Below are 17,464 nucleotides of genomic sequence, written 5' to 3' on the forward strand. Positions count from 1 at the left end.
TAAGCAAAATCGATCATGGAATCGGAATCGTTAAATTCTTATCGATTCCCATCCCTGCTCGTAGCAAAGACTACTTTTCCACTTGATCTGATAATTGTGATTAAAAATAGAAGAAGTGCGGCAATAGAGGAATTAGTAAAGCGTCTTTAGTTTCACTTTCACTGTACATGCCCCCCGGACTGGGCCCGGCGTCACCTGTTATTATTATTAGTACATACTGTATATGTTATATTTTCTGTGCAGAGATGGAAATATAAAAGACAGTTAATGCAAACACACGCGTTTGTACTCTTTTATTCCCTCACCCAATGAGAATAGATAAGAGAATCGATAAGGAATCGGATCGATAAGCAATATCAATAATGGAATCAGAATCTTTCAATTCTTAACGATTCCCATCCCTATGCACCACCATGGCGAAACAGTGTTGAAAGTCCACCAGAGGTATTATTTCCTTAACTCTACAGCCCAGAATGGACATAATAAACCCTGACTGTTCATGGGACTTCAGAGTGACCTGTGACCTCAGCTCTAGATGTTCCGAACATTACGCACACTTTACGACCAATGTATGTGCACTGGCTGGACTGGGCATATTCTTATTTAAACCATGCACAGTATCCTGTAGCTGTTCTGTATGACCGTATTTCTGGAACATTAACAGTCAAATTGACCATAAAGAACAAACTCTGGTACATACGGACTGAAACTCGACGGCATTTTCACACTTAGTGCATTTGACGCCTCTGGATGTTTTAGCATGAGCGTATGTGCACACACAGTGGTTTTCTCCGTATCCTTCCACACACCTCTCTGCGCTGACGTACTCCTCTTCAATGGGCACACAGGGCACCTTCCCCAGTCGGACGCCCATCTGGATGTCTCTGAACTGCAGACCCAGGTTCTCCCCCAGGATGGTCACCCTGGTTCCCCCCTGACGAGGCCCGGTCTCAGGAAACAACTGAAACAAAGAGAGGTGGAGATTAGAACGGATAAACGAGGGGGATGGGAGGAGCTTAAAGGTAACAGTGAAAGAAAAGATGCCACAAACAACACAGTTTTAGACTTTTGCGTAAATATATCTGCATGTTTGTACAGTTTTAGCTCAACAGTCGTTTGGTCTTGAGCTTTTGTGAAGGTGCTAGCAATTTCTTCAAACATCTTCTCTGACAGAACTACTGAATGGATTCATTTCAAATTTTGTAGCTTCCTTCAGACAATCTCTACAAAGTCTTTTCACAGCATTGACAAATTTAAAATATTGACAAATTTTTGAAATATTAAAATTTGCCTTTACTTATAATGGGTCATATTTTGATGGTTTAATTAATGGAAATTGAGATATCTATATAGTTACTATTGAGCACTGATAGAAAGTCATATAAGAACTTTGATTTGGGTCCATGACCTTTGACCTTGAGTGACCTTGAAAGGTAAAACACAAGGTCACCAATGTCTACAATACATAAATCTTCTCTGAAAATACTGGTTGGATTCATTTCAAATTTTCCTTGGGACAATGTCTACAAAGTTTGTTCACAGTTTTGAGAAATTTTGATTTTTGGCCAATTTTTGAAAATATTAAAATTTACCTTTACTTATAATGGGTCATATTTTGATGGTTAATTAATGGAAATTGAGATATCTATATAGTTACTATTGAGCACTGATAGAAAGTCATATAAGAACTTTGATTTGGGTCCATGACCTTTGACCTTGAGTGACCTTGAAAGGTAAAACACAAGGTCACCAATGTCTACAATACATCAGTCTTCTCTGAAAATACTGGTTGGATTCATTTCAAATTTTGTAGCTTCCTTGGGACAATGTCTACAAAGTTTGTTCACAGTTTTGAGAAATTTTGATTTTTGACAAATTTTTTGAAATATTAAAATTTGCCTTTACTTATAATGGGTCATATTTTGATGGTTTAATTAATGGAAATAGTTAGAGATATCTATATAGTTACTATTGAGCACTGATAGAAAGTCATATAAGAACTTTGATTTGGGTCCATGACCTTTGACCTTGGGTGACCTTGAAAGGTAAAATACAAGGTCACCAATGTCTACAATACATCAATCTTCTCTGAAAATACTGGTTGGATTCATTTCAAATTTTGTAGCCTCCTTGGGACAATGTCTACAAAGTTTGTTCACAGTTTTGAGAAATTTTGATTTTTGACAAATTTTTTGAAATATTAAAATTTGCCTTTACTTATAATGGGTCATATTTTGATGGTTTAATTAATGGAAATTGAGATGTCTATATAGTTACTATTGAGCACTGATAGAAAGTCATATAAGAACTTTGATTTGGGTCCATGACCTTTGACCTTGAGTGACCTTGAAAGGTAAAACACAAGGTCACCAATGTCTACAATACATAAATCTTCTCTGAAAATACTGGTTGGATTCATTTCAAATTTTCCTTGGGACAATGTCTACAAAGTTTGTTCACAGTTTTGAGAAATTTTGATTTTTGGCCAATTTTTGAAAATATTAAAATTTGCCTTTACTTATAATGGGTCATATTTTGATGGTTAATTAATGGAAATTGAGATGTCTATATAGTTACTATTGAGCACTGATAGAAAGTCATATAAGAACTTTGATTTGGGTCCATGACCTTTGACCTTGAGTGACCTTGAAAGGTAAAACACAAGGTCACCAATGTCTACAATACATAAATCTTCTCTGAAAATACTGGTTGGATTCATTTCAAATTTTCCTTGGGACAATGTCTACAAAGTTTGTTCACAGTTTTGAGAAATGTTGATTTTTGGCCAATTTTTGAAAATATTAAAATTTGTCTTTACTTATAATGGGTCATATTTTGATGGTTAATTAATGGAAATTGAGATATCTATATAGTTACTATTGAGCACTGATAGAAAGTCATATAAGAACTTTGATTTGGATCCATGACCTTTGACCTTGAGTGACCTTGAAAGGTAAAACACAAGGTCACCAATGTCTACAATACATCAGTCTTCTCTGAAAATACTGGTTGGATTCATTTCAAATTTTGTAGCTTCCTTGGGACAATGTCTACAAAGTTTGTTCACAGTTTTGAGAAATTTTGATTTTTGGCCAATTTTTGAAAATATTAAAATTTGCCTTTACTTATAATGGGTCATATTTTGATGGTTAATTAATGGAAATTGAGATATCTATATAGTTACTATTGAGCACTGATAGAAAGTCATATAAGAACTGTGATTTGGGTCCATGACCTTTGACCTTGAGTGACCTTGAAAGGTAAAACACAAGGTCACCAATGTCTACAATACATCAGTCTTCTCTGAAAATACTGGTTGGATTCATTTCAAATTTTGTAGCTTCCTTGGGACAATGTCTACAAAGTTTGTTCACAGTTTTGAGAAATTTTGATTTTTGACAAATTTTTTGAAATATTAAAATTTGCCTTTACTTATAATGGGTCATATTTTGATGGTTTAATTAATGGAAATAGTTAGAGATATCTATATAGTTACTATTGAGCACTGATAGAAAGTCATATAAGAACTTTGATTTGGGTCCATGACCTTTGACCTTGGGTGACCTTGAAAGGTAAAATACAAGGTCACCAATGTCTACAATACATCAATCTTCTCTGAAAATACTGGTTGGATTCATTTCACATTTTGTAGCTTCCTTGGGACAATCTCTACAAAATGTGTTCACAGCTTTGAGAAATTTTGATTTTTGACAATTTTTTTGAAATATTAAAATTTGCCTTTACTTATAATGGGTCATATTTTGATGGTTTAATTAATGGAAATGGTTAGAGATATCTATATAGTTACTATTGAGCACTGATAGAAAGTCATATAAGAACTTTGATTTGGGTCCATGACCTTTGACCTTGAGTGACCTTGAAAGGTAAAACACAAGGTCACCAATGGCTACAATACATAAATCTTCTCTGAAAATACTGGTTGGATTCATTTCAAATTTTCCTTGGGACAATGTCTACAAAGTTTGTTCACAGTTTTGAGAAATTTTGATTTTTGGCCAATTTTTGAAAATATTAAAATTTGCCTTTACTTATAATGGGTCATATTTTGATGGTTAATTAATGGAAATTGAGATATCTATATAGTTACTATTGAGCACTGATAGAAAGTCATATAAGAACTTTGATTTGGGTCCATGACCTTTGACCTTGAGTGACCTTGAAAGGTAAAACACAAGGTCACCAATGTCTACAATACATAAATCTTCTCTGAAAATACTGGTTGGATTCATTTCAAATTTTCCTTGGGACAATGTCTACAAAGTTTGTTCACAGTTTTGAGAAATGTTGATTTTTGGCCAATTTTTGAAAATATTAAAATTTGTCTTTACTTATAATGGGTCATATTTTGATGGTTAATTAATGGAAATTGAGATATCTATATAGTTACTATTGAGCACTGATAGAAAGTCATATAAGAACTTTGATTTGGATCCATGACCTTTGACCTTGAGTGACCTTGAAAGGTAAAACACAAGGTCACCAATGTCTACAATACATCAGTCTTCTCTGAAAATACTGGTTGGATTCATTTCAAATTTTGTAGCTTCCTTGGGACAATGTCTACAAAGTTTGTTCACAGTTTTGAGAAATTTTGATTTTTGGCCAATTTTTGAAAATATTAAAATTTGCCTTTACTTATAATGGGTCATATTTTGATGGTTAATTAATGGAAATTGAGATATCTATATAGTTACTATTGAGCACTGATAGAAAGTCATATAAGAACTTTGATTTGGGTCCATGACCTTTGACCTTGAGTGACCTTGAAAGGTAAAACACAAGGTCACCAATGTCTACAATACATCAGTCTTCTCTGAAAATACTGGTTGGATTCATTTCAAATTTTGTAGCTTCCTTGGGACAATGTCTACAAAGTTTGTTCACAGTTTTGAGAAATTTTGATTTTTGACAAATTTTTTGAAATATTAAAATTTGCCTTTACTTATAATGGGTCATATTTTGATGGTTTAATTAATGGAAATAGTTAGAGATATCTATATAGTTACTATTGAGCACTGATAGAAAGTCATATAAGAACTTTGATTTGGGTCCATGACCTTTGACCTTGAGTGACCTTGAAAGGTAAAACACAAGGTCACCAATGGCTACAATACATAAATCTTCTCTGAAAATACTGGTTGGATTCATTTCAAATTTTCCTTGGGACAATGTCTACAAAGTTTGTTCACAGTTTTGAGAAATTTAAAATATTGACAAATTTTTGAAATATTAAAATTTGCCTTTACTTATAATGGGTCATATTTTGATGGTTTAATTAATGGAAATTGAGATATCTATATAGTTACTATTGAGCACTGATAGAAAGTCATATAAGAACTTTGATTTGGGTCCATGACCTTTGACCTTGAGTGACCTTGAAAGGTAAAACACAAGGTCACCAATGTCTACAATACATAAATCTTCTCTGAAAATACTGGTTGGATTCATTTCAAATTTTCCTTGGGACAATGTCTACAAAGTTTGTTCACAGTTTTGAGAAATTTTGATTTTTGGCCAATTTTTGAAAATATTAAAATTTACCTTTACTTATAATGGGTCATATTTTGATGGTTAATTAATGGAAATTGAGATATCTATATAGTTACTATTGAGCACTGATAGAAAGTCATATAAGAACTTTGATTTGGGTCCATGACCTTTGACCTTGAGTGACCTTGAAAGGTAAAACACAAGGTCACCAATGTCTACAATACATCAGTCTTCTCTGAAAATACTGGTTGGATTCATTTCAAATTTTGTAGCTTCCTTGGGACAATGTCTACAAAGTTTGTTCACAGTTTTGAGAAATTTTGATTTTTGACAAATTTTTTGAAATATTAAAATTTGCCTTTACTTATAATGGGTCATATTTTGATGGTTTAATTAATGGAAATAGTTAGAGGTATCTATATAGTTACTATTGAGCACTGATAGGAAGTCATATATGGACTTTCATTTGGGTCCATGACCTTTGACCTTGAATGACTTTGAAGGGTAGAACTCAAGGTCACCAATGTCTACAATTCACTAATCTTCTCTAAAACTACCGGTCGGATTCATTTCTAATTGTATATGTCACGTCATTGGGGCAATGTTTACAAACTTGGCTCACAGTTTTGAGAAATTTAGATTTTTGGATTTTTGACAAAATTTGAAATATATTAAAAAAATGCCTTTACTTATAATGGACCATATTGTGATGGCTTATAATATGGAAATAGGTGCAAATATCAATATAATTACTATTAAGCATAGAAAGGAGGGCATGGACTTTCATTTGGGTCCATAACCTTTGACCTTGAAGGACTCTGAAGGGTTAAACTCAAGGTCACCAATGTCTACAATTCATCAGTCTTCTCTGAAACTACTGCTCAGATTCATTTCTAATTGTATATATAGCTTCCTTGGGATAATGTCTACAAAATTTGCTCACAGTTTTTAGAAATGTTGTAGACACCTATATATTTACTATTTAGCACTGATAGGAAGTCATATGTAGACTTTCATTTGGGTCCATGACCTTTGACTTTCAGTGACTCAAGGTCAAACTCAAGGTCACCAATGTCTACATTTCAACAATCTTCTCTAAAACTACTGGTCACATTCATTTAAAATTTTATATGTAGCTTCCTTTAGATAATGTCTACAAACTTTATTCACAGTTTTGATGTATTTTGATTTTTGATGAATTTTTGAAATATTAAACATTTGCCTTTATGAATAATGGGCCATATTTTGATAACATGGAAATGGTTAGAGATATTAATATAGTTACTGTTGAGCACTGATGTAATTAGTTGAGTTCTTCTCCAGTGAAAGTGCCACCCACTTCTTTTCGGAGATTGATCTAGAGCATCAACACCACAGGACTCTTGAAGAAGTGACATTTAGCTTTTTTAAATGGAATTCTTCATTTTAAAACATTTCCCTGTGGTCTACATAAACTGTAAATGCTCTGCTTGGGTCTGAATTCTTCATCAATTCAACTCCACAGGTCCATCTTCAACCCTATTTCTGAGTAATGACACTAGAAAGGTCGTTTTGAGGGCAACCAACTATTGAACATTTTAGGTAATCGGCTCAAAGTTTGGACATATTTTCAGTATGCTGCTGCTGACAAATAATTATGTCATACTTAGAGAAATGTTCGTCGGAAGTCTTGACCTTATATGTGCAAATGTCATGACATAACTAGTTAGATGTAACAAATTAAGCAGGAATTAAAATGGGTTTTAGCAATCTACTTGATTTTTGCCAAAATGAATATAAAGATAGCTTTGCAGCACCTGGAAGGTTCAAATTCAAACTTTTTGAACTATTATGGTCCCCAAATACACAAATACATGAACCAAAAACTAATAAAAGTGGGTTTTGCCATGTATGACCCCTTTAACATAGCGCCAGAACCTGACAACCTTGCAAATTCAACTTGTTATTGATGCTCGATAGAATATGTCTGTGAGCCACAGGGCCATTGGTCCTACTTTTAACCCTTTCGTGCAGGAATTATGAGAACCTTAATCAACACTTATTTCCTGAGTGTTTTTATTCCTCTTTAGGCATGAAAAAAACAATGTGACTGAAAATTTTCTTCTGAACCTATTTTTCATGGAGTTAAAAAAATGTCAGCTTGACACCATGTGTTTATTTTGGAAGCAAAGAAACATGGATTTACTGATATATCATGTGAAAACTATGAAATAAAACATTTTAACGCAGCAAATCTGATGTTTTCTCACATTTTAACATACTCTAATACTAGTCATTACTCACTTCATGGAGATAATATGCAAAAAAAACCAAAAAAACAACTTTTTTGTTAAAAAAACAAACAAAAAAAAAACAGTTGATTGCAGTTTAGTAACAATAACAAGCAATTGATTTATTTTTATTTTTATGTTTTTTTTTTCAGTTTAGTTTAGTTTATTTTTGAATATGCAACAAGACAAAGTAATCTTACTTAGTCCTCAGGAAAAAAAAAACAGGTAGTAAGAGGTCATGGAAGAAAACAAAAAAACAAAACTTATACATATACATGACTTCATTTGCACATTCTAAAAGGAGTGGAGGAAGTATAATTTATTTAATCCCACCCCTTCAACACTCAAACATGTTACTGCAAATCAGGTTTATCAAGAACAGCAAAGTTACAGTAATGGTATGGATGTCAGTGTATGGGATGATCCATAAGCGTCCACTGTGTTGACTGATATGGAACTAAAACAATAAAATCCTTGAATATACAAGAGAACAGCTGGAGAATAACTGTCCACTGTAGTGACCAGTATGCATGAAAAGGTTAAACATCCAATCCAACTTTATTTGTAAAACACTTTAAAACAACCACAGTGGACCAAAGTGCTGTACAGAAAAATAAATAAAAACCAAAATAACAGAGTAAAATACAAGAATAGTTTAAAAGACATGGAACAACTGTAAAAATAAAATTAAAAATTAAAAAAAATAAATAAATAAATACAAATACATACAATACAAAAACATGGCATCTTACATACAACTACCTACTTCAAAGCTTGAAACATGACATTAAATTTGACTTTAACAGACACCACATACAAACAAACAGCGGGTGCACGTAGACAAACTCACATCAACTCCCAACACTATTCCCAAACTGCACAAAACTGCTCATATCAGGTAATTCAAGTTTTAATGAAGAAAAATCACCCCTTCTTTAAAAAAAAAAAAAAAAAATATATATATATATATATATATATATATATATATATATATATATATATATATATATATATATATATATATATATATATTGAAAGTGAGACAAAGAGAGGGCGACAAAACAACTTGGACCAACATACAGACCCAAAGCAGCAACATCTCAGGGGCTTAATTGAAACTTATTACGGCGGCTTGGCTTGGGCGCCGTGGCTATGGCGCTGTAATGCTCAGTTGCACCGCTGAAGCATAATATGATTTATCTAGCCAGATTATGGCGCGTAACGGGGACAGGTGTGGTGTGACAAAACAAATATGGTGACTGATGGACGGTGGCTGTCACAAACACACACACACACACACACACACACACACACACACACACTCCATGCTCGCACAAACCTAATCCTTAACAAGCATCATGAGGTAATTATGTGTAATCTGTCCACTGCCCTGTTCTCCTGCAGAGCTTGGCTGAGCAGACAGAACAGTGTGGAAATGCAAACTCAGACGTGGAGGCACACAGTGTTATTATTCTGCACACACTAACAAACAACACACCTTCATAAATGGGGATTTTGACAGTGTAGAATATTTTGGGGGAATTAACCCTTTCATGCATAGTGGTCACTCCAGTGGACAGTTATTCTACAGCTGTTCTCTTGTACAGTCTACTCTCGTTATACCGCCAACTTCCGTTCATGGCCAAATTGGCGGTATAGCGAAAATGGCGTTACAACGGGTTGCGTCCATAATGTGCATGTCTTTACTATATGATGTCTATGCTGCCTCCGTTAACCCGTTCTAATTGCGTTTCTAAATAAATCTTGATTCTGTTATGTTGTAAGGGATCATTTAAAGTGGGGAAACATTTTAAGCATTATTATACCGTGTCGGAAATGACACCCCATCATCTTGAGGCTTTGGCTTAATCCCACGTCCTCTTCCCGACATCCTGACCTACTGAGAGTTCTGCGATAAATGAACGGGGGCCGTTCCGTAGACCTACTCGTAGCTTGTCGCGATCAGCGTCTGGCGCGTTTGTTTCAGTGCATTGTTAAAATTTATGTGTACTCGATGGCAATCACGCTGGCGGTATAACGGTCGGGAAATCAATGGTATAAGTGTTGTTTGTGCATGGAACTGGGCTGGCGGATGGCGATAGGCGGAAATGGTGGTAGCTAATGGAATAATGCATTGGGGATTTTTGTGCAATGGTTTTGGTCGGCGGTGAGCGAAAATGGCGGTATAACAGCGGGCGGTTTAACGAGAGTAGACTGTATATTCATAGATTTTGTTGTTTTACTTGCATATCAACCAACACAGTGGACGCTTATGCAACAGGCACGTGCACACACAGGGCCCAAAGGGGGCTTGAGCCCTTGCCCTTTTTGCCTTGTAGAAAAAGTGCCCTTTTGACTTTTAAAAATAAATAAATTCCTGTTCTGCATAGGAATGTAAAAGAAAACGGCTGCATAAAAACGCCACAGTTTGTCTCTCACTCAGGGGCGGGGCTTATCTTCAACAATATATTGCCTGATAATAAGCCAATGTTTTATTGCTTTTTAGAACTGCAGCTGAATTGCATGTCCTGCAAACCTCAGAATTACACTGGTCAACAACAAATTTATTGTTTAAATTTTTTGAGCTGATTTAGGATAATTTTGGTGTGCTGAATCCAAAAATCACATTCATTTTGCTCAATCAGGTCAACTTTCTGAACTATGCTACATATTGGCTTTTTAACATTTTTGCTTACATTTATGGGCATTTTCACATCATATGATACAAAATTCTTTCATATTTCTTACAATAAACTAGTTCTGAAGATTTTACTTTTGCCGATTTATGATTAATGTTTTTTATTTTAACCAAGACCTGCATTAGATTTCCCCTAAAACTGGAATCACTGGACTTGATGGTGTTTCAGTGTTTATCCAAACACCGCTATTAGTAAAGTGTGACGGGGAGTAAGTCACAGGAAATTAAAAAAAAAAAAAAAAAAAAAAAAAAGCAAAAAAAAAAATCAGAATGAGTGCACTGACATGATGATGTGAAACTTTGCAACAGTCTGGATATTCAACACAAGCAATGCCTAAAATATCTACCGATTTAAGCTGTTATATAAACATATGGTCTGGTCCCAGTATAAATAACACTGGTCAACAACAAATTTATTGTTTAAGTTTTTTGAGCTGATTTAGGATAGTTTTGGTGTGCTGAATCCATAAATCACATTCATTTTGCTCAATCAGGTCAACTTTCTGAACTATGCTACATATTGGCTTTTTAACATTTTTGCTTACATTTATGGGCATTTTCACATCATATGATACAAAATTCTTTCATATTTCTTGCAATAAACGAGTTCTGAAGATTTTACTTTTGTCAATTTATGATTAATGTTTTTTTTTAATATTACAGGTGAATGAAATGGCTTCGACTAGAAGATCTTGCAAAAATAAGCCTGACGTATTCTGCTGCATCTGCGGTGAATACACCATTGTACCTAACAGGAATCAAGTCACAAGTTTCATAAAGTGTGCTTACCAATCTTATTTTGGTATTAATTATTATATTTTGTGAGAAGATCAAATTTTTCTAAATGAAATTAGCAAAAAAAACCTGACCTGATTGAGAAAAACAGATGTCATTTTTGGATTTAGCGGTGCAAAATGGTCCTAATTCAGTTGAAAAAACCTAGACAACTTGCAAAAAACATATTTTTGTAACCCAGTGTTATGATACATTTTGACAATAATTTGTTGACACAAGAGAAACAGCAATTGCATCACTCACAGCTTCACATTGTACACTACTATGTTGTTGTTGTTATCTATGGCTACTTTATTCATTTTACATTAAGCCACATATTGTGTTATTAAGGCCTGAAAAATACTGGGTGCACACATACTGCCCTTTTGTGACTTTGAGCCCCTGCCCCTCTGTAATCCTGTGCACGTCCCTGTTATCCAACACCCCATACATTACAATTCATACCATTACTGTTCCTGTTCTTGCTAAACCTGATCTGCAGTAACATATTTGAGTCTAAATCAATTGCTAATTGTTATTAGACTGTAATTTAAATTTCTTTTAAACCAAATTTTTTTTGTTTTGTTTTTTTTTTGTTACATATTACACTGGTCAACAACAAATTTATTGTTTAAGTTTTTTGAGCTGATTTAGGATCATTTTGGTGTCCTGAATCCAAAAATCACATTAATTTTGCTCAATCAGGTCAACTTTCTGAACTATGCTACATATTGGCTTTTTAACATTTTTCCTTACATTTATGGGCATTTTCACATCATATGATACAAAATTCTTACATATTTCTTGCAATAAACGAGTTCTGGAGGTTTTACTTTTGCCAATTTATGATTAATGTTTTTTTTTAATATTACAGGTGAATGAAATGGCTTCGACTACAAGATCTTGCAAAAATAAGCCTGACGTATCCTTCTACATCTGCGGTGAATACATAATAAATAATAAATACATCCTGTTAGAAAATGATTTTTTTTTCTCTTAGAACCTATTTTGGGTGAGAACTATATGAAAAATCAACTGATAAAGTCACAAAAATGTAATCGATTTTGTGAGAAGATCAAATTTTTCAAAATCAAATTAGCAAAAAAACCTGACCTGATTGAGAAAAACAGATGTCATTTTTGGATTTAGCGGTGCAAAATGGTCCTAATTCAGTTGAAAAAACCTAGACAACTTGCAAAAAACAATTTTTTGTAACCCAGTGTTATCTGAGTGAGTAATAACTAGTATTATAGTATGTTAAAATGTGAGGAAACATCAGATTCACAGGATTAAAAATGATTTTATCTCATAGTTTTCACACAGTGTATCAGTAAATACATGTTTATTTGCTTCAAAAATTAAATGCATGATGTTCAGCTGAGGGGACATTTTTGTAACTCCATGAAAAATAGTTTCATTAAAAAAAATTCAATCACATTGTTTTTTTTCATGCCTAAAGAGGAATAAAAACATTCAGGAAAGAAAAAAAATCCTTGTTTTGATAATCATAATTCATGCATGAAAGGGTTAAAACCACATATGGGACTCAATTCTAAACTTGTGTACAGGAAAATATATCTACTTCATCTATACAGCTGTCCGTGCTTTAAAACCGAAAGCTACGTAAGTATAAATCAGAGACTGACTGGAGCAGATTAAATGTCAGTTTGTGTTGTTCAGGAACTTAAACAGAGTCATTTTTCATCCTGTTATAGATTTGGTGGTTTTTAACCCATAAACACCTAGTGCTACCTTTGTGGCAGTGTTCTGTCTATTCAGCCTTTCTTTAAGTGATTCATCACCATTTATTCTAATATTATCCTCTGTATTTTGCATTATTTTTAGTAGGGCTGGGTATCATGGCTAATTTCCTTAATTGATTTGATTTCGATTCGTAAGGTTCTGAATCAATTAATTGTGATTCCATTCAGTATTAATTGACTGAGTCAGATTCATTTAGTGATACCAAAGTACAATTTTGAGTTGTAACTTGATTATTTGACTACTGCAGCCATGCAACACAGAATCAATACTGATATTAGAAAGTAAATAAATATGACATTTCAGCAGTAAATAGATGATGAGAGATAAATAATGAATAAAACAGAAACATGTCCATGTTTCTCCAGTGGCTCAGAACAGACTTCTTTGTCATTTTTATTCTGTTTTATACCTGGTGCTTCCAGCCTTAAGGCACATTACTATCACCCTGGGGCACTGCAACAAATTTGCCCCCCCTGAAACAGACTCATGTTGGGTCCTAGGTTCAAGAAACTCACTGGAGGGGGAGGGTGGGTGGAGCTTCGTGATTTCTGCTTTGTATATTCCTCTAACTCCGCACTCAACCACTGGTGATTGAAGTTAATAGTTGTAGAAAAACTGGCTTCCGTGACCCGCCTCCACCGGCCAGTTTCTCCACACCGTGGGTTTGAGGGGCCGTTTACACGGCGTCGGATTCAGTCGACTCCGGGAAGATTTCATCGCGGATTAGCCTTCTGTTAACATGGAAACGGTGCCTAGAGTGCCTGAATCCGGAAACTTTTGATACCAGGGTCCAGGGTGGAACGTTATCGATACGCTCCGCATTTCAGCTCCGTGTTAACGCGAGTCGGAGCGTTCCGGGGTAAAATATGACGTCACCGCATGCGCGCGTAGCCAAGAACCGCCAGTTAACCCACTCCAGGCCAGTTTGTGGCGGTAATGCGCCTCCAAGCTGGTTTGCCAGCCTCTATGACACAATAAAGCTGCAGAAAAAGAAGGAACAACCACAACAACAATGGCCGGTTTCAGAACAACATACGTGCTGCTAACTGTGCTCAGCTCATCTGTCCAGACAAAGAAGTCCTGCGTCTTTGTACAACCACTCCCCATTGTTGTTTGTAAATAGCGTTGTCCACCTCTTCTTCTTCTCCTCATTTAAAGGCTGTCTAAACCGGAAATCGTTAGTGCGCAGGCGCGTGTTTTACCGCCACTGTTTCACTACAGCTCTACATCGCCAGCTACTGGTCTGGCATGGCCACTACAGCGTATTCAGCCATCCTCGCGGACTCATGTTAACGCAGATCGTTATCATAGCGGCTTCGTCTTAACGCGGAATGATTTTATAACGCAAAGGAGAAATCTTTGCGGAGTGTTGCCGTGTAAACGTACCCTGAGTTTGAGGCTGGGAGGACCTCCCGCAGAGGGGTTTTCCCCACCCTTCCTCCACGTTCCTCCCACGCCAGAACCATCGCGAGCACAACCAAGTCTCCGCTAGGGGCTCACGAGACGGAGCTGGCTGTGCTTCCACGTCGGTGGTTTCCGGGTCGTTTACTCGCGGTCCTGCTCTGAAAAATCAATCTTATCCACCATTAATCGATTACGCAAAATTAAAAAGAAATCGATCCAAAATTGATCAAATCGATTTTTTTTTTACCCAGCCCTAATTTTCAGTGAAAATCAGGTATTTTCCCATATTTAATTTACTGATCATATACAGGGTGGGGAAGCAAAATTTACAATATTTTGAGGCAGGGATTGAAAGACAGTGTATGACCAATTAGTTTACTGAAAGTCATGAGAATTTATTTGCCACAAGAAAATTGACATAATAGAAAATGTTTTTATTCTATGTGTCCTCCTTCTTTCTCAATAACTGCCTTCACACGCTTCCTGAAACTTGCGCAAATGTTCCTCAAATATTCGGGTGACAACTTCTCCCATTCTTCTTTAATAGTATCTTCCAGACTTTCTCATGATAGTTTTGCTCATAGTCATTCTCTTCTTTACATTATAAACAGTCTTTATGGACACTCCAACTATTTTTGAAATCTCCTTTGGTGTGACGAGTGCATTCAGCAAATCACACACTCTTTGACGTTTGCTTTCCTGATTACTCATATGGGCAAAAGTTTCTGAAAAGGTATGGATAATAGTGTTAGGTATGATTATGACATCAATATATGTTTGGTTTCAAAACAACTGACGTAGTGCCTGCTGAGAAAAAAACAACTAAATGTTCATTGTAAATTTTGCTTCCCCACCCTGTAGATGTTCATTAAAGCTCAGAGGAAATTCAAAGGTTATTACATCAAAAAAAGAGAAAACTGAAGACAGTGTCTTTTCCAACAAAATATATCATTAACTGACTGTAAAAACAAGTGTCTCGATCCACTGTCATTAGCAGCTTTTCCACTGGAGATTGCGCTAAACTTTACTGAAAGAAAAAATTTACTAAATGTCAAAAAAAAACAGAAGTGCGTGATGTCGGTTTTTCCATTAAATCGCAAATGTGATTTGTTTATTTATTATCGTGAGATGACACGAGAAGTCATTCCATAAATATGGCGATAAATGTAAATATGGTGTTGATTTTCAGATATATTCATTATTATTATATCTTACCCCTCTATCTCATACTAAATTAAAAAATGAATGTGTTTCCTGGTGCATCCACACATACCATGACGTTTCTTCTTCTTCGCTTCTTTTAATGTTTGTCAACATTTGTTTTTTTTAATTCACCTGACTCTAGTTGCAAAAAAAAAAGGTATTTCTGTTGCAGTTTTGCGTGATATTCCATTTGTGCTACGCCCGAAAAACCACCTCTTGCCAGCGCAAAAACTTTTAATCAAAAAATGAGACTTTTGGTGAAATTGTCGTTTTTCCATTAGGTAAATTTTTACGCGCAAGTTATGTTTGTATAATTCGAGGATCAATGGAAAAGCGGCTAGTGTTTCCACGTTCACTGCGGAGCCTCTCAATGTCCAAATGGGTCATATCTGATGACCATGAAAAGATGACAACCTGCATTTTACACCAATTATTTACATAATAATAATAATAATAATAATAATAATAATAATAATAATAATAATAATAATAATAATAAACTTTATTTGTATAGCACCTTTCATACAGAAATTGTAGCCCAAAGTGCTTCACATTGATTGAAAAAATACAATATTAAAATACATTAAGATTTGATTATACATCAAGAAATAAAATGAAATTTGAGAGAAATACAATAAAATAAAAATAAATATAAAAACAGCGCACATTAAAATATTTGATTATGCATAGAATTTTTGAAGTGCAAGAAATAAGATGAAATTTGAAATACAATAAAATAAAAAATAAAAACAGAAATACAATAAAATAAAATAAAAATAAAAACCGCACATTCCTGGTTCCTGAATTGTGACCCCATTTTTATCTCCTTTCAAAGGCTAATGAGAATAAAAATGTTTTTAATTTGGTTTTAAATATATTCAGTGAACTGGCTTCTCTAATGTCTTTTGGAATTGTATTCCATAACTTTGGTGCATAGTTAGTAAAGGCTGCGTCCCCCATTTTCTTTGTAATATTTCTGGGAGTCGCTAGTAACCCTGCGTTTGATGACCTCAGTGTTCTAGTTTGTACACAATTGATCAGATTAGTGGATCAACAGTTGAGATCAGTAGATGGTTTTTGGTCGGTGGTGGATGTTTAGGTCTTCATGACTTAAAACATTTCAAAGCATCATCCTCTAAAATAGTACCATAACATGACCAAATTGCCAGCAGAATAACTAGGGCTGTGAATATGTGCACTGCCAGTGTCAGCTGTAATGACCAGTATGAATATTGTGCTTGTCCTTGGTGAGTTGTTTGGACTTCCTTCTGGGAAATAATGAGATGGAGTGGTGGTGGTGGTGGGATGGACTGGACGCTGACACAAAGACAACCATTCAAAGTTTCTTTCAGTTTGTTCCTCGCCTTTGATTTTCTGGCAGCCTCGATGGAAAACACTGACTCACATCAATAGGTGGTGGTGAAAGGCAAAAGAAATCCGATTTCCTGTTTTTACAGAAAAGGGATATTCCACATGTTTTGTATCCAAATTTTTACACAGTGTTTTCTCACACTTGGAGTCTTACAATGAAAACTCAACAGACAATATCCATCTCTTGTGTTCTTATTACCTTTGGCAATAAGATTCCCAAAGCATTTACACTGTGACTGAATACACGATGTATTGTGTTTTAATGTTTGATCCAGAAATGTCGACACAATATGGACTTTTTAGTGGTTCAGGGTTGTCTCTGATCTTTCACGTCTTATTTTATTTCACTGCATCTAAGGAAGTGTCGACTAGCCAACTACAGCAAAACATGTGTCCCAGCCTGATGATGTGTCGTAACTGGACGAATCATCTACATTTAGATGTAAAAACAATATCTAAATGACCAAAA

General features: G+C 34.9%; 1 protein-coding gene across 1 annotated transcript in view; it reads right to left on the reverse strand.

Moving 5' to 3' along the window:
- LOC115422428 (plexin-A1-like) overlaps positions 1-17,464 on the reverse strand; it is an 837,453-nt gene that overhangs the window by 156,041 nt on the left and 663,948 nt on the right. Inside the window, 1 exon segment of the mRNA XM_030138774.1 lies at positions 810-961. Coding sequence (XP_029994634.1) covers positions 810-961 — 152 coding nt within the window.

This window comes from Sphaeramia orbicularis, chromosome 7, assembly GCF_902148855.1.
Source record: "Sphaeramia orbicularis chromosome 7, fSphaOr1.1, whole genome shotgun sequence".
NCBI classification, from domain to species: Eukaryota; Metazoa; Chordata; class Actinopteri; order Kurtiformes; family Apogonidae; genus Sphaeramia; species Sphaeramia orbicularis.